Source organism: Chanos chanos, chromosome 4 (genome assembly GCF_902362185.1).
Source record: "Chanos chanos chromosome 4, fChaCha1.1, whole genome shotgun sequence".
Classification (NCBI taxonomy): domain Eukaryota; kingdom Metazoa; phylum Chordata; class Actinopteri; order Gonorynchiformes; family Chanidae; genus Chanos; species Chanos chanos.
In genome coordinates, this window is record NC_044498.1 from 31,774,858 (window position 1) to 31,794,237 (window position 19,380).

Consider the following 19,380-nt stretch of genomic DNA (forward strand, 5'->3'; position numbering starts at 1 on the left):
TGATAGAAGATGGGGAGAGCTGAGCCATAATGGGCTAACACACACACATTAGTCCAAACTCCAATGGTGAGTCACTCACTTTAAATCAATGTCATATGTCATAAGTCATAAGTAAGAAATGACCATTACTGTAGACTCATATACATGCATGGGCTGTACAATGTCTAATGGCAGCAATTAAGCTATTGTTACCTCAATTAAGAGTAAAATATGAGGTGTATCAATGCTCCCTGCACTGATAATAGACCAAGTGTTGTGCTTGATAAAATGATGGAAACTCTGGGTGAAGAAGACTGAAGTTAATACTCATTCAATTCGTGAAAGCAACGAATCTCAAGAGAGCCTAGTTTTTCATCTGTAATCCATAAAAGCCCTTCTAACACACAAGTACTCTCAGCAAACCACAATGAATTCTAATTCTTCTGCAAATAATCCCATTATAAAACATGTCTTATCCACTAGAGATGCAAGACACAAAAACATTCTATACTTCTACGCTAGTGTGTAAATCTAATGTGGCAAGACCAACAAAGGATTAATTACAGCTTATTTCCCTTATTTAGAAAGTCTGAGTAATCAACCAAATTAAATCATTACGAGAACAGAGCAATAATTAACTCCAAGCCTGCAGCTCTAAGCTTTTGATATCTACAATTATCAGATAAAATACCGACAAGTCTGCCTGTCTCTGAACCTCTTTGGAGTGGTGAGTGAGGTTCTCCATGGCTAAGCACTTTTCACATGTGCCTATGGAGGAGAGAGAGAGAGAGAGAGAGAGAGAGAGGGAGAGAAGCTAAAGTGCTGGAAGTGAAGCTAAAAAAAATGTCACTATCATATTGGTCGTTTAATGTGTAGCCCATTTGAATAAGAGCTCGGTTGAGCTTTTCCTCCTCCATTTTCCTCTCGTTTCACAGATTGCTCACTCGCTCGCTCCCCTAAGTGCTTGCGGGTTCTGTGACAATGGGGAGATTTTGAAAAACCACTCCAGGACCCTTGAAGTGAGGCATGGCTTGCCTTACGATTACAGATTGGAATTTGGCCACCATCACAAAGAGGCTTTCCCCTCCTGTGTTTGGGCAGAATCAGCTCAATGCAGAAGGCAAAGGACTATGCTTGGCTTCCCATGAACTTCCATGATACGTGTTGTGGAACTGTGGTTGACTCCCGCCAAGTTTGGGGTCCGCTGAAGCTAACATGTTTTTGTATCTGCGTGTGGTGGTCTCGCTTACGTTCTCTATACCTTGGTGCAGATTGACAAGCCATTGCCACCCTCCACAACAGGGCACCTTAAAAGAGACAAGTGGGCCCAGAATAGTCTAATAGATGACAGAGGAGGTTCTGGACACGCCCATCCCCATTGTGCCATTTTTATCGTGCCTGACCCAAAACCAAATACCCAGGCCCCACATCTCCTTGGTGAGTGAGCAAGGCCACACTGTCGCCTAGCGACAGAGAACAATGAATCCCTGGGAAAGCACATGCTTTGTGTAAAGGGCGACCTTTTCACTGAAACAGAGTGGGAGCCAGGAGGTAACACAGCAAAGGGAGAGGGAGAGGGAGAGAGAGAGAGAGAGAGAGAGAGAGAGACAGGGGCATGTTGGGATGGTTGTTAAGATATCTTTTCCTGTTGTGAAAAGGTCACTGAAAAACATGCTACTGGATTCACTTCCCAGGTCATTTATCTCTCTGTGTACGCCAATGGGGTTTTCGGCAGGTGAACCATCCATAACCTCATATATGATTCGTTACAAGAGGGGAGTTGACACAAAGCAAATATGAAATAATAAACCATCTGTAAACCGGAAAAGTCTGTTTCGTTCATAAATATAGCCCAGTTAGAGTAAAACGACCAGACTGTTTGGTCTTTCAATGAATTGCTTTTATTGTTATTTATTTTATTTGGATGAGTTCCATTTTCAGGCACACAACTGAAATAAAACAGCACATTTTCTAAAGGTCAGTTTTGGAGTCTGTTCTGTACCCTGAAGCAGAGCAGGCTCTGTTTCAGAGGAGTCGGTGGGCACAATACTTATTTCAGATAAGTGCAGCGTGCCGGCTGTGCTTTAAAACAACTTCTTTTATGGAGATGGTTTCACAGCAAGAGAAATGCACCGTCCAGTATCATTGACTGCGCAGAATACCTCTCTAGATTCCATTAAGATTATTTAAAGAGCATAACCATAAAAATATGCCTCCAAATTACAACCACAGGAAATTTACTACTGGTGCATTGAATCATCTCAACACACACAGGAAAAGCAAATTAAAAACTGTATTTATTTATTCATTGCTTCTTAGAAATCTAGCTCAGGTTCAGATCTAAACATTCAGGTGCTTCTGAAAGAGATAACAGTGTGTAGCTGAAGAAAGACAGATCAAAACACCGGAGGGTAAAATCCAAACAAACCATATTGTCCATAGTTTCCATAGCAACCACCAGTTATCTTCATATACATCTTGGCAATGGAGCAGAGAGATTTGAAACAGATGCAGACTGAACAAGTGGAACTCTTCAGTTATGAAAAGGTAATTGTATTAATCACTTGATATGGCCTTATAACTCTTCAGTTATGAAAAGGTAATTGTATTAATCACTTGATATGGCCTTGTATTATCAAGGCCATATCAAATCAAATGTTGCTTTACTGCAGCAACAGCTGAATTACATGAGGATGAGAAATGATCAGACAGATAAGCAGACAGACACTGGGGGCTGGTTTGGGGTGTGGGGGTGTGTGCTTGGGCGGGGTGGGAGGCTTGCTGTGGGTAGACACTGAGGAAGTACCCTAGTCTAAAGTCTGCTAGCATTTTCATGTGAAAAGTCTTTGTCTAGTCTGAAAAGCTGCTTTGCTTTTTACAATGACTTTATTGACTGTAACTTCTCTCTATCTTCGGTGCTAAAATAAAAAGACACACATGCACGCGCGCGCACGCGCACACACACACACACACACACACACATCCACCAAGGAGCCAGACGGTGAGAAAATGCAGGACTTGAGGGTAGAGAGCCAAACATGCTGCCTTACATGGGAAGGGAGCCGCCAAGGTGAACATTTTCACACTGTCTTTGTTTCGATCTCCTACTGACACTGTCTGCAAAGCGTCCCCTGGATATTCTGTGACAGCATTCCCCTCTTCCAACACCATGCTGCCAAACAGATACATCATAGAGTCCTGTAGCTTGTAACTGGTCAATGTTTAAGTCTAAGTCTAAGCCAGAAAAAGGGCAGCTATCTTTAGTGCAATGCCTTAAAAGAACAGGCCAGACAAGAGACTACTGGTACTTCAGTAACCTCAGTTCACAGTTGTCAAACGCCTCGGGACTTCACCTTCCAGAAAGTTCTGTTGCACGGTAATGAAAGGTGTCCAGACGATGTCCAGAGATGTCCACACAAATCCTGTAAACTCACGACAAGCTAATTTTTTTTTCAAAAATCCATTTCCAACACGAGTGATTAAGGAATAATGACAAAGGTTGCGTAACTGTGTATGAACCAGGGTTAAGGGATTAAAAAGCAGACAGCACCCTTTCCTTCATTCCCAGCCACAAACAGTCACAGTTTAGCATCAGGACTACCTGCACTGGAGCACCTGAGGTCATTTTTAAAAGGTGCTCCCTTTCCAGAGACAACATCATGTGGAAACTGCAAGTCTAAACAAGGTTTCAAATGGCCAAGCTATGAGGTCATTTGTGTGTAAATAGTCATTGTATCACAAACATCACCTCATTAGTGAGGTGTCTTTCTGTGGTTATCCCTGCCAAAATCTAGGCAGTTTCCTCACTCTTTTTTCACTCCTGCATGGCCCTGCTTGCTTGCTCACTCGCTCTCTCTCTCTCTCTCTCTCTCTCTCTCGCCATCTCTTTTTCTCCTGTCTTGCCCTCTCTCACTATCCCTCTCTCTTTCTCCTCTCTCTGCCTGTCTGTCTATCTCTCTGTCTCTCTCTTGCCCCCAGCGTGTGCTGCCAGTGGCGCTTGTCTCCTGTTCAGTTCTGGGACCTGCTGAGAGGAATGGTCAGACTTGTTTGTTTAGGCAGCTGCTTTATGGTTTGTTGACACACTCAGCAAAAGAGAGGAGAGCTAAAGATGCTCTCTCCTCTGGAGCTCAGGCACAATGATAAACCTGGCCAAACCATTTCACTTTTTCCCCTCTTTAGGTAGCAAAACACCCTCTCTCTCTCTCTCTCTCTCTCTCACTCTGTCTCACTCACTCACTCACTCACTAGCTCTCTGTCTCACTCACTCGCTCTCTAACTATCTAGCTCTTCACCTATCTGGAATTTCACCATTTCTCATTATAACGGTACTGCACTTTTCAATACTCATTTTCAACATCACACAGGGCATAGACCTTGCACATGGAATCAAAATCAGAGAGCTGTGATAATTAGAAAAATAATGGAACCCCCCCCCACCCCCAATAAATGGGTGACCATCTCAGAGGGTGAGGCTTTGTCAATTAACTAACACTATCTGTGAAGCCAGGCCACCGCTGGTTCACAATCAATGGGTCATTCCATTTCCCTTCTGGGCCAATTAAAAAGCCCTGGGTCCTGCAGTCTCCCTCAGGAGTTCTTCTCTCGAGCTTTCCGATGTGATCCGAAGAGAGAGTATAGTTATGGGGGGTGGGGTGTGTGTGTTGGGGGGGGGGGGGGGTAGTAAAAAAGCTCTTATCATGTCTTTTCTGTTTCATCCTCACAACGCCCCCCCCCCCCCCCCCCCACGTCATTCAGGAATCCCACCGACTCCTTCCTTTGATGTGTAAATCCAGGTGCCCCTGCCTTCACAGGGAGCAGGAGAATGAAAATGTGCCAATTTCAAAGCCCTCCTGAGATGATCTCTCTCTCTCTATCATTTCATCGCTTTCTCTGCTTCTGTCCATCCAAAATTCAGCCCTCTGGACAAGAACAGAATTAGGAAAGCCACGTGCTCTCGTCCACACCCTCCTCAATGTTTGACTGATTTTTTTCAACTTTTTGAAACAGAAACACTTATGTAGCATGAGACAATTATCCTCGGTGCATAATAACACGCCCAGATAACACATAACACATAGATTGTTCTTTTTCCGAGGCCGTTCTTGAAGTCAGCACAACATATTTTGCTAACAGACAGTCGAGAGCAGAAAAGAAAAATCCTTTTTTATAAGAGGGCCATTTGTAACAGTTTCAGCAATCCAACAAGACTGTGGTACAAATGTCTAACCCACAAATGACAGTAGCTGAAAAAGTGCTTTTTTAAAAGTGGGTTCTCTGGTTTCTTTTAGCCATAGACGTTAATATGTAGGTATCAGTGAGAAAACTTTCCTCTGGAACGTATCCCAGCCTACATGAACAGGACTGTGTCTGCTCATGGGTGTAGCTGCCCGCTGCTGCACACAGTGGCTTGGAGAGATGCTTCCTCTGATAGGATAAGCTGGATTTAGCATCTTAAATAAGGCAAACTGTGGATGCAGGAGCATCAAGGGCAAAAGATGAACGTGTTTTTGTGTTTTTGTGTGTGTGTGTGTGCATGTGTGCGCGTTTGTGCAGTGCCCTCTACTTATACCTACATCACCAAAGCAAACAGCAGGGAAGAGGAAAAATCGATTCCCTCCTCACAGTGTTATCTTTTCTACTCGACAGAGACGCACCGGGGAGACGTCCCTCCCGGGCGGTGAGTTGGTCGAAGCTGGCCTGTGGCTCCCCTCTCCCTCTCTCTCTCTCACACAAACACACACACACACACACACACAGAGGATAATGAGCTCAGAGGCCCGTTCTGAAGCCCAGCAGGGTGGAAGAGAAACTGTCGGGTCCAAAGCCGTGAGCAGATAAGCACCACAGCCACGCTGAGAGAGGGAGAACTCAGGACTGCATCAGTGGGCACACAAACAGGGTCTCCTCTCATCAGTAGCTCCGTGACTACACATAGGTGCAGTGAAATATTGTATTACACAGTTTAAGGATAAGGAATAGGGAAGATAAAGACTGGACCTATAACGGTCATCGTACTCTTTTTGGCCTATGGGGATCCTTTTACATTTCGTTGCTGATTTGAGAAGGTATGCACCACAAGAAATTCGACAAAATTATTGAGTGAAAATTGTGAATACCTATGCAGCTATGCAGTTACATTCAGCATCAAAGAACATAAAGATTTGCAGTATGAAATCGTCCCAACAAACATAGCACCTTTCACTATGACTGATCCCACATTCAGTTATCAAATTCACGTAGTTCCCAAACATTTCAACTTTACCGAGCCATCTGTACAAAAGCCAGTTTGTCCACTGAGAACAAATATATTTATTCTTCGTTGATGACTAAATTTATTTGGCAAAAAGATGTAAACCAGCCCAATAAGTGAAAAGGCATCAGTGTGGCTGATTGGGACCAGAACAAGGGGCCAGTTATTCCAACCTGGCTGGAAAAGTCCTTGGAGTCACTGCAGGGCTCACCTGCCATCAATGCCAGCCTCCCACATAGCCAGTCCAAACAGAGAAAGCCCGTTCCAGCCGTAATGAGCTCTACACACACACACACCACCGCCACAGCGGCAGCAGAGCCCTGAATACATCTACTAAAGGCAAAGTGGTGAAGAAACAACCCCCTGAGGGGTGGACTGGGGTGGAGGGGTTGGAATTCCCTTCTCCATACCCCCCCCCCCCCTTCAAATAAAAACCAAACAAACAAAAAAAAAACTCTCATATCTCCATAACTGAGAAACCATGGTGGGTGTTGAGGACTCAGTGAATTCCATGACAACTGGAGACACCTAGAGAAGGGCCGTGCTGAAGTGAACAGGTTTGGTGTAAATGAACTATAGGGAAAACATAGCTCACCTACAGGTCAGACAGGGTTTCTATAGAGCCTCGAGCTGCAGGGAGAGTCCCCACCCTACTGATAAAACATAAGGAGGAGTTAACTTGTTAAGAATGATCAGTTATAATAAATTATAATATCATAACCTTATAAATTTAGCACAACAAACAAAAATAGAGTCGCCTGGAGACAAACCACAGCTGGATTCAGATTCTTCTCTAGAAGCACTGGCTGCACCTCCAACAGCTTAATTACACAGCAAAATTAGAGGTCTGATGGTTCGGGCTGACACACCACGTGATCATCGCCTGCATCATCTCTCCTCGACTTTTAGCTCCGCACCACGACTGACTGATGATTTCTCACTACTTTCTCTTGTTTCGCTTGGTTGCCTGGAGACCCGAGAAAGAGGTGGGAAGGTGTTGAGAGACAACAGGTAGAGCAGACGTGGTTAATGTAAGCCTCCTGTTAAGTTTGCACTCTGCGTGTGGCCTTTGTTTGTGTATGCAACCTAAACAACAAGAGAGAGACGGCTTGATACTCAGAGCTCCTCAAAAGCCTTGTTTACACTGAGGGGAAAAGTGTTATTTGGGAGGAAGTTTGAGAGATGCTTTGTGGGGACACCCTATACTTCACACAGCAGGACGAGACATGTCGCCTTGCCGACTAATTACTCTCTATTTCTACCCTAGAGTCAGAAACTGCCCTATAACACACTGCAGTGTCGAGGTTATTTGTGAAAATGCCAAAATGATGGAGACTGGACGCTTCGAGGACCAAAAACTCTGTCTTAAACCAGTCAAATGAGAATAAAAGGTTTAAAAAAAAAAAGTCTTAGTTTCATCATTTTTAAAGACTTTGTGGAAACGGAGCCCGTGGGAGGTTGTTTGGGCCTTAAAACCCATTTGTCCTGCCTGGAGGAAACCCGTATGGCAAGGGAAGGTGATGGAGCCTTGGTACTGAAATTTGCACTGATATTCTTCAGACAAGCCGGCCGCTAGGAGGCTGTTATTGCTGGCTGTGGCCTGAGCATTCCTCCCAAACCCAGCAGGGAGAAAGGAGGGGAAAAAGAGGGGGAGACAGCGCTGTTTCCTGAGTGTGACCTCAAAGCAGTCAGGCCCTGCCAATGCCAGCTACTGCAGAGCAACACCAAACTCACTGTGAGAAGACCAGGAAGCCAACAGGGCCAGGTTCACACCGGAGCCACTTCTCAAGTCTTTTATTTACACGGATAACCAGACCACAAAGTTAAGACTCATGTGAACTGTATCAATTCACAACAAAAAAAAGAAAAGAAAAAATAGTTTAATTTCCAATATCAAAAGGCGAAATAAAGCAGACACAATGAGTGAGAGGTAAGCCCTTCATAAAGGACAGTCCTCAGACTAATAACTGATCCGCCATGTAGGGACCGTGGGGACAAGTCGCTTCAGAGATTCCTTCATCACCACTTTGAAACACGGCCCCTGATACCCGCCAATTGAAAGCCTTGATGTTAGAAACCTTTATCGTGAATATTTAACAGCCCTTTCCCTCCCGTGAATTACTGATGGAACAGAACATAGACTTGTTATGCATTGACATACAAAAAGAGTCCTCCATCTCTCTCTTTGTCCGTTACTCTCCCTCTCCCTCTCTCTCTCCCTCTCCCTCTCTCTCTCTCGCTCTCTCTCTCTCTCTCTCTCTCTCACTCTCTCTCTCTCACTGTCGTCTCTTGCTTTTCTTCTCTCGTTCTGAATATTTCAGATGGCGGAGTGGTTTTTAAATTACCCCCTTTTGGCTTCCGCTTCCTTCAGATGGTTTTATGGTGTTTCTGTTTCTCTCACACACGGTGCGAGTCATAAAAAAGCCAGCGACAACTCATAAAATCTACTTTTACCATGTGAGAAAGGCAGGGGCAGGAGTTTTGAGCCCCAGAAAGGACTGGTCATCACTGGCTACTGGTCAGTTCACCACGGCCACACTGCAGCACGTCTCTTCCCAAACAGAATTAACTCCCCCATTCCGCTCTCCACTGGTGGACACAAGCCTTGACTAAAACTTTAACTTGAGATTTGAGATTTCTACTTGAGGTCAGAAACTTTTCTCAGTGTCTCAGAGTCTCAGGACTGCCAGATGATTCAACAAATGTTGAATTTTTTTTAACTATTTTTTGAAACTAGTCAAAAAAAAAGAGGATTGTATCTGCTCAAAGATTCTCATCATCCGTGTATCAGTTAAGCACAGCTCATTCACACTGTTACTGGGAGGTTTGGCATTCTTCATCCAGTCATCTATCTGACAGGCACAAGTTAGAGTGGCTCAGTCAAGTCAGAGAGAGAGAAATAGAGAGATCACTATATATAAGTGTTTGAGTGAGTCTGAGTTTTGAATAAGGCTCCAGTGAATGTACAGGAAAGCATCTGTGTGAACAGAATGCATAGCCACTGTTTCTTACCTCTGCCAAGAGGAACCCTTCATGGTCTTGTCCTTACCTCACTCTTGTTCTATCTCTTTATCTCCATAACAGTCTCTAGCAAACCAACCCTATGCAGCAGTCCAAAACAGAGGTTAAACTGAAAGGCCTATGGAGAAAGGTTATAAAAACACAAACACACGCACACACTTTCTTCAGTAATCCAAGCCTAACAGGAGCTGCCTCCAGAACCCCCACCACCATACACGTGCATGCACAAACACGCACACACGCGCACACGCACACACACACACGCACACACACACACACACACACAGGCTGTACTTGGCACAGCTATATTGGGCATTCATGTGGGTGCAGAGAAAAGGAGGAAACGACAAGTCTGTCCTGGGCTATTAACGGTGTGCCAGGGGGCAATGAGTGAGAGAGGACGGGAGAGCAGAGGAGAGCAGGAGCTTCCCAAAGTCACCAAACAGTACGGCTATCAAAAAAAATTTATATATATATATATATATATGTATATATGTATGTGTGTGTGTTATATACATATATATAAATATATATGCACCTTTACACAAACGTCAGCACCAACACACAAGCAACATGACCATTGCAGGACTGCAAAAAATATTACAAAAAACTGGGCCTACATCACATCACTATTACAGACAGCTGATAACCAACAAATAGACAGTGCTGAACACATATTGTGTAATGATGTGTAATTTTTTTTCATTAAAACACTGTTCCAGACCAAACCGTTGCTAAGAGAGAAAACATGGTAACAGAGTTAAAGTCATGACCAATTACAGATAGTCTGGACTCATTGAGCACATGAAGAGCAGGTGAGTGATTGCAGGGGAGCCTGTGTTTTCTCCGGTGCTAAGGCAGCTGCCAGTGAGAAAGGGGCTGTCTGTAGTGCAGTGACAGTGCTGTAAGGTAATGACAGACTTTCAGCCACTCTATGACAGAGGGAGGAGAGAGAATGGCTGAAATGTGGTCAGTGAAATGACAGAACAACAGGATAAGGATGCGGTTCACTACACACGGTAAAAACAAATGGAAACAGGGCTCAGTGATAAAGGTATCAGAGAGGAAATCACTCTGTGTATGTGTGTGTGTGTGCATGTGAGTGTGTGTGTTTGTATGTCAGATGAGAGAAAATATAAAATTTGAAAGGGGAACAGAGAGCAGTGCCTGCTCTGTCTCACTTATCTGACAATCACTAATAAATTGGAAACAATCACATGGCTATAGTGGCCAACACTACCAAAATAAGATTCCTAAAATAAGATGATAAAATGACAAACTGAACAAAAAAATCTATTAAACAAGATTCTGTCTTGCTGCTGTTCACACTGTTTTCACAAACATCTAAAACTTGCAATAACCTAAGCACCTTATTCAAAACAACATGAGCAGAGAACTGAGTGATAATGTTAGAACGCTACATCAAAGCCAAAGTACATACAGACTGTGTGACCAGAGCAGACACTAAAATCCTGATTCACATTCTCAACAAATATGTAATGTCTTATGTATGCATGTCATCCAGACTTGCAGTGAGAAGGGATATTATTATTCTCTGTTATTCTCTGTGTGTAGCCTACCCTCCTACTGTTACTGTTTGTGTACTTGGCACATGCTGTCACCAGGTACAGACAAGGAAGCAAGAGATTGTTCCTCACAGAGTGAGAGAGAGAGAGAAAGAGAGAGAGAGAGAGAGAGAGAGAGAGAGAGAAAGAGCAGGGGAGAGAAAGAGCAGGGGAGAGAGAGAGAGGGAAAGAGAGAGAGGGAAAGAGAGAGAGGGAGGATGAGAGAGAGAGAGAACAACTCTATGACATAGACTAATAGACCTGCAGTCCCTGCAGCCACAGGCGAGTGCTGTACCTGTCAGCGGTGGTGTTCAACCTGAACATCTAATCTCCTGTTTATTTAAGCTTCGCTGCCTGTGAAACAACAGGCAGGGCCCTGCGTGGTGATCAACAGGGGTGATAAAGTTCCCCAGCCTTCCCTTACAGCTCTCTCAAAAAACAGATGCCATTCCCCAGGGGCACCTATCAACCTGGCTTTTGTCTTCTCTCCCACCCCCACCTCCCCACCCCTTCACACACACAACTCTCCCAACCCTCAAGTCTGCGGTGTTCACAGTGTGAATGCTCTAATTACAGACATGGTAGAGGAGATTACAGGGAGAGCAGAGCAGGGGTTTTGGGGGGGGGGGGTGTTAGTGAGTGTGAAGGGAAGAGGTACAACAGGTTGTTAACTGTGATGGATGTCACCCCATTTTGGCTGTTATTGTTCCAGTAAGTAGACCCTCACCTCCACTGTGTTCCCAAGCTTTCCCCAGCACTGTGTTTAAGTTTGACATCCTCGAATCCATCATCTCACTCTAATGATCTCTAATCTGCACCACTTTTCATTCCATAGCGTTTCATTTTTTTCCTTTTTTTTTTTTTTCGCCAAGCATCCACGCAGGAAGTGTTAAGTAACCATGCACCTCGCAGTCCAGCGGCCCTGACGGAATGCCTCTCGACAAACCTGTATTAACTGCAGTTCATTAACGGCTTGGCACAACAACTTAAAGGCATTACTTTAATGTGGTCCACACAACAGTCATTAGCTAATTTCAACACCTGGCTTTTTTTATGAAGTAAACTGGGACTGTGTGGTTTCGTGCTTTGGTGACTGGGGAGCCTGCGCACGGTTCAAACGAAGAGCTTTAGGAGGGAGATCATACAAGCGGGACACTTGCTGGCTCTCTCTCTCTCTCAAGTCATTTGTATTAATAGCGTTGTTTGGCTAGACCATCCTCACACCACGCAGCAAAAAGATCATACACGCTTCTTTAACAGTACAAGGTCTGCTCTCTCTCTCTCTCTCCAGAACAGTTCAACAAGAGAGACAGAAAAAAAAAGCACCTGAAAAAAGAGAGAGGGGCCAATTAATCCTCCATGCAAGAGAAAACATCTGGGTTAACATCCCACCTAAGGGCAGCAGGCTTTTACATTAAACTCTCTTGTTAAGGCCATTAAAAAAAGAACTTAACAAGCCCCAGTGAGCACTTAGAGCAAGTGCAAAGGCAAAGTCTCCCTGTGGGAGCAGAAACCTTTTAACTGTATTAAAATCTCCGAAACTAAAGAAAGGCTCTGTACTATAAACACAAAAAAATACAAGAATCCAATCCTGAACTGTGGGTTAGATATAATAAAATAGCTTGTGTAACTTTAGTCTCTTACTGTAAGAGCTGAGAGAAGATCTCCTGTCTTAGTCATTGATACAGGGGTAAAAGGATGCACTTTTCTCCAACAGTTTAGATTATCTGATTGGGATTTTGATGGGGGGAAAAAGGGGGCAAAAACCAAAGCAATTTCAAACAAAATGACAAGACATCCCTCATTCTTTTCCAATGACATGTCGGCTTTTCATGATGAAGTCAATGACTGGAGGTAGCTCCTTGGTAAATGGTTAAAGCAGCTGTCTCTTTTGCCAACGGCACAGTCGTAAGTTGTGTCTGAGTTTCCAGTCAAACCTCCTGAACACACTCTGGGATGATGCAACAGGGTGTTTGAGCAAGACTTTGGAGGCCAGTGAGACCCTTGCAGAGGGGGACAGTGGCCTTTTCGAAGGGATGGTTGGGTGGAAATGGCTTTTCCGTGTCTCGATTTTTATTATTTTCACATGCTAAAGGAAACCTGAGCCAAAATGATTGGCTGAAGGGGACAAAGTCCGTACTAATTATCTGCGGATATGGAATTGGGTTTCAAAACAGGTATAAAAGTTCAACATGGATGTTGGCTGCTCCCTCAAGAGGGGAGTGCTTTCAACTTTTCAGTGTCCAACCGAGAGGCATAGACTGAAGGGATGTATATCACAGAGAAATGCAAGGCAAAGTTTCTTTACAGACCCAAAGTTGAGACGCCTACACCAACCGAGAGCCAAAAATGTTCCCATCAATGAAAACATTTATATTCTTTCATTAAAGAACTGCCTTAGAATGACTGCTCTCAAATTTTATGACCTTCTCTAGTAAATCCACTCGAAGCTGCCAATATATTGAATTCATTCATCACAAATATGCACAAATGACTTGACAGAACTAGATCTGTTTAAAAAATACAGACCCTTCAGTCCTACCCAGCTATACCCACTAAAACACACAAAAGAATCTGCAAGTAACTTAAACAATACACGGCTAAAAACGGACAAAATGCATCGATATGACTTCTTTTTCAGTGGAGCAGAGCACAGAAGCCTTTTCCTCATGAGAACAATATCTCACCACATTCTCCGACCCTATTTTTTTTTTAAGAGAAAAGGTGAAACTGCGAGGATGGATAGTAAAGAGTGAGTAGACTCACAGACGAGATAAAGCGGCATTCTTCTGGAACAGAAGCTCTGGGAGCTGATGTAACTGGTTCCTGTTCAGGCGTCTGTGGGAAGAAGGGCACAAGTTGATAAAGAAAAAAAACAATAAATAACCTCAAAAAGAAAAGAAAAGAAAAGAAAAGAAAAGGTATTTGAGTGACATTTGACAAATCTACGATGATTTAGCCAGTAATTAATTTGGGATATTACAATATTTAATAAGCTACTTGGGGGGGAAAAACATGTTAAGGGAATTCAAAAAGTTATTCAAACATTTCCAAACCCTGATCCCTGATTGAAACAGAACATATGGCAGCAAAAAGCAAATTGAGTGATTAGCAAAAACTGAGAACAGATTATTACCCCCTTACTCGCATCAAACCACGGTTTTTACGCCCCTCCAGTGGATCAGTGAAAACAGATGGAGTTTGAACATCTATCGATTTAAGAGCGGGGTTTGGGAGATGACAGGGTTATCCATCTTCATCGGGGGAGCAGATCTTTTCACATGTTGAACATAAAAGTTAGCAGCTGCATGCTTTCTGTCTCCCCAACAATCTTTAACATTCACCACACAATGTGTGGTAAACAGAAGTTCCTCTCTGATGTGGCGTTTTTAACGTAGACAGTGTGTGTATGTTCATGATGACATTGATGACTTTGGCTACCATATTTGATGAGTTTTGTCAACAGAGTAACCAAATGCGGTGATTGTGTTTGTGTCTGCCGTGGTTTGTTTACTGGGGGGGTGTGTGAAATGACAAGAAACTCGGCTTTCCCTGTGTGTATTTCTGGTTTGGGTCGGTTAATAAATACAGCACGTCTCAAAACCTCTGCAATTTCGAAACACTTACAGCCTCTCCAGCTCTCTCATGTCGTCGAAGGCTCCACGCTCGATGGTTCCAATCTGGTTTTCCATTAGCTGCCTGCAAAGAAAAGAGACTTTCAGAGGGTGACAAAGTTTGTGGTGACCCTCTCAGTCTTGGTTATCAAACATGTGGGCAGGGCATGGGCACCACCTGGGTGGTTTTGGATTCTGGCTGGTGCTTTTCACAGTGAAGGTTAAGGCATCATAGACCTGCTTTGTGGTCTACGGGGGAGGTGGTGGAATCTTGGCAAAAGGGAGTGTCTTGGGGAGCGCGGCCAGGAAAGTGCTTCCTGTGGCGGGTTAAGAAGGGTGTAAAGTGAGTGTGGGCAGACTACAGACACACTGTGTTCTCTGCTGGGAACTGGTGTGGTCTGGTGGGCAAGGGAGGATGAGGTGGGGCACAAAACATGGAGCTGCAAAGCAGGGGCACAAGCAGTTGGCTGAAGCCATTCCCCAGGTAGCAACGAGAGCCTGGACGAGTGGAAAAGGTAGAGAGGGAATCTGTGGGGCAGAGACCTTTGGCCGCCAGAATTTCAAAAAGCATGAGCATGTGGTTGATGCCACAGGCTACAAATGAACAGGGAGTATGAATGGGTTTGTCAGAGGGACTGCCAAAAGTAAAAAGACAAATTTGAAATACATGGAAGAGTCTTGTACCTCAAGGGAACATGCATCTAAGCTTTGAGGAAACAAAAGGCTTCTTCATTAAGGAGCTAAAAAAAAGACAAATACTTTCAAGGTAGAGGATATATTTTTTCCTTGAGTCAGAGATCATAAAATAGAAAAGCGAACAAATAAACAACCACTAAAAGAAAAGAGGTCATCTCTAGAAGTCAAGATGAAAAGAAAAACTTCTCTAAGACCATATTTTATTGCATCCTTAGCAAACTGATAGTTTGCTAATCTCTGTCTATAACTAATGCTAATTTTATTTTGCTCTAAATTTAAATATTTATCTATCATGGACAATGTAAGCTACCGCCCAAACAGGAAACCAGGAAAAGACAACCCGTCTGCATTGCAGACATAGTCCTCAGGCATTCTCAGGCTCTCCCACCGTCTCTCCAAATGTCTGGAACGTTAAGTGCAAACCTCTTTTCCTGTAAGAACCCTCCCATGGAGGGTGAAAGGTCAACACTTCTGTTAGTTTTGAGGCAGCTGACACGCAAGGGTCAGAAACATGAGAGCTGCCTGCTTGGTCCTGCTTCAACCCACATGTTAATCATGTTTAAAAAAATAAATTAAGAAATAAAAATTGTCTGTGATGTCAGTGGTCATAGATGTATTTCATGTCTGGGAGTCCGAGAGATGGAGGAAAAAGTTTTACAACCAAAGCGCTCCTACTTTTAGTTCTCTGTTTCAGCCAGGGGAAGTGACAAACTGGAAACATAGTGCTCTTGTGTATGTATGCGAGGTGAAGGCAAGATTCAGTATGCTTTTTTCAGTAAAATACCTTAAAATCAAAAAACCAACTCATAGTGTGTCTTCATGTGTATTTTCTGTCCTAGCTATTGTGACCACAATTGTTCAGCTTTAATTGAAACCTGAAAACAGAAAGAAAAATGTTTGATTTCAGGAAGACATCTCAGAAATCTATCTGACAATCACTTACAGAACTCTGAGGAACTTCAGTCCAGCGAAGTCATTCTTGTTGATGCGTGTGAAATTATTTCCATTCAGTTCCCTGCAAAACAAAACATCAACTATTATTGGCATTGCTGTCTCTGGGATTTTTCCTAGTGAGTTACATAGATATAAGAGCCGGAATATCATCACTGTTTACAGATAATGGAAATTCAACACCAGGGGTTACTGCTGTACAGTACAGTCTGATATATCACACAAGTAATGTAACACAGTGATAGCAGGTCATGTTGTGTATGCTGGGACTAGATTCTAACCAAGCCTTACTGAACAAATATCAAAAATAGTAGCACAACCACCAAGTAGTTCCCCTGGTTTCTCTGTGACTGTGTGTATGTATCCCTATATTTTGCCCTTTTTAATGCTGCTGCTGAGGCAGAGAAAGTTAAAAACTGAAGAGTCCAAAGACAATGGTAAAATCTGTTATTATATTTGATATGGTAAGGAGTCCCCCCCCCCCCTTTCCTTTTGTTTTTATGTTTTCTGAGACTGCTGGCCAGCAACAGGTACAACGGTAAAGCCAAGCTTTTTTTGGGCCCTCAGAACAATTTCAGTCTGTGCTGGAACTCTGATGTACAAGTTTTGAGCTCTTTCAAGTGAGTTCTTGGACCATTCTTCCACAAGGAAGACATCCTGTTCTGAGAGATAAAGGATGGTCTCCTTTCCAGAACTTTCCATAAAGGTTCAATGCTAATATGGTGACTCAGGCGGTCAAAGAAATGGAAGGTGTCTCACTTCATCCTGGTGTTTGTCAAAACTCTCTCCATATCATTTAGCAGTTGTGTATGAGGCTGTAATTGTCTTGGAATATGGTAACATAATGATAAAACAATGTTTACATCATAGGGTGCATCTGGTAGTAGTCTGAAATTGTTTCGTATTCCTTGCCAGTTCCATTATGCAGAGTAATAAACGGACCTAACTGTCATTTTTCCATTACTGTCTTTCTAGGCACTCCCTATGCTCCAGGGGTTCCAGGAACCAGCCACGAAAATGTTCTGTCCTGTTCTAGTTCTGTTCAGTGTCTGAAACTGTAGCTGGAGCCATTTCGCTGTGACTGTTTCGCTCTGTGCGGGTGATGTGAACGTCATCGTCACTGATTGGTTTAAATATGTGGTGTCACGCAGCTGAGAAGTTTTTTGAATATTCACTTGTAGTATGAGATAAATAGCTAACCACTTGTGGAATTCGGACTCCGCAAGTAAAGAGAGCCACAAAACAAAGTGCAAACACTTATTGGCCTTTGGGCAGGCGACAGTGTCCAATAGAACCTAGAAAATCAAATTATAAAATGCAGAATCATTCCAAAATAAGCAAAACTGTGCATTCCCTTTGGAGATCATCTTTGCCTTTCACAGGAAGAGTGACACCCCTAACTGGCACATTTCCCACCATACGAATTAAGCTATGTGCATGCAAAACAATGGCATTAAAAAAAAAAAAAAAAAAAAAAAAAACCTCTCCCCAGAAATGACTGTGCGTACCATGGGAGATTCGTTGGCATGTTTAACAGTTAGGAACACTAAGTTTCTAACAGCACTGAAATTAATATGAAACATGTGGGAATCCATTTTAACAGCAATTTAGTTACTTCAGACTATGATTTTTTTTTAATTAGGTGTTTTTATTTTGCCTGTACTCTGTTTTGAGTTGGATTGTGTATTTAAAGCCAGTAGGGTACCTCTATCTGGACAAAACAGGACTCAACTCTGTAACTGGTCTTAAGCTGTCTCCATGTCAACTAACAACTGGGATTTGTCAGTATCTGGTGTCCTGCCTCCTACAATCCAGCAGCATGACTGAGGAGCTGCATCTGCCATGGTTTACATTTACAGTGGCCACTTCGCGCAATGAGTCCCTTCAGAGTGAATCAAAGAAAAGCCAAGTTGTTTAATTAAGCCAAGGTTGAGGTGCTTGGCTAACACGCTGATGAGCAGCAGGAATTGGCTGATGGAATTACCAGCAGGGACAGCCCTGTGTGGTAGATCTTCAGAGTGGCCCACATAGTGGTAAACTGCTCATGCAGGCAAGAAAACAAGACACAAGCTATGCTACATCAACCATGCAAGCTATGGGAAAGGATGAGAGAGTCCCAAAGTCTGTTCTTTCACCCAGGCTAATCAAAACCCCATTATGTGCTTCTCTCTGCACACTCCTCAGGATCAGAATTGCTGTCTCATCTCTGAGCTTCACACACATGCACACACGCACACACACATACACACACATACACAAACACACAGAGATACACACACAGACACACACACACAGACACACACACGCACACACACATACACAAAAACACAGATACACAAAAACACAGATACACACACGCACACACATGCACACACAGATACACACATGCGTGCACACACACACACACACACACACACGAAATCCTTGCTCGGATCTTGGACCTTAAGTCAAGTGGTTTCTCTCGGTACAGTTCTAATGACCACTCGTGGGACTGTGGGAGAGAGAGTGGTCATTACAGACAGATGGCTGTGTACACAGGTGCATGGACAGCAGGAAATAAATAATGGTTCTGGATTCATTAGCAGAGGCCTGATGTATACATGTTGTTTATTACAGGTGGTTAATCCAGCCTTCTCCTGTGCTCTCAAGGATACATCTACCCAGTGGCCTCTGAGTTTACGGAGACTGGAGCAAGAGCTGGATGGGCAGCGAGTTTTGAGTTTCTCTGCAGGGGGAATGGCACAGGAACACAAATAAGAAGTCTTTCCAACTTCACTGGTTCCAAATAGTCTAGTTATTATCTGCTGAGTTCACAGACACAATGGGTGATAATGAATGTTTGTTGGGAGGGGAACATCTTTCCATTAAAACACATCATTTAGCTTGCAATTAAAACTGCTAAAGCTTTCACCTACAGCTTAATGACATGATAGGAAAGCCAATTCCTTCATAAAGTGACAACAGAATGAAGTTTCTTATGGAATCGGTGTTAACAGTTTGGGGAAGGAAGATGTCTTAAGGTCACTGAGGTTCCAAGTCCACATGCTAGTGCCCCAGAGACCTGGTCTTTCTGAGAGAGGTTAGCTGTTCCGCATGTCTGCACTGCCATAACAAAACTCCCATCTCCACCTCTGAAAAACGCTCCACAGAAGAGCAGCTGCTTTTCTTATCACGTTAAGCTGCAGGCAACTCTATTAAAAGGGGCACAACCATTTACGGTCAAAAGCTTGGCTCTTGCCCCGCGACACAAATTTTGACATTTCTTAAAAGTTGCAATCCCTCACTCAACACTTTCAATTATATC

At 43.4% G+C, this 19,380-nt stretch overlaps 1 protein-coding gene across 1 annotated transcript in view; it reads right to left on the bottom strand.

The window, feature by feature from the left end:
* slit1a (slit homolog 1a (Drosophila)) overlaps positions 1 to 19,380 on the bottom strand; it is an 89,234-nt gene that overhangs the window by 61,425 nt on the left and 8,429 nt on the right. Inside the window, exons 2-4 of the mRNA XM_030772238.1 lie at positions 16,069 to 16,140; positions 14,443 to 14,514; positions 13,582 to 13,653 (exon numbers count right to left, since the gene is read on the bottom strand). Coding sequence (XP_030628098.1) covers positions 13,582 to 13,653; positions 14,443 to 14,514; positions 16,069 to 16,140 — 216 coding nt within the window. The remainder of the gene's footprint in view (positions 1 to 13,581; positions 13,654 to 14,442; positions 14,515 to 16,068; positions 16,141 to 19,380) is intronic.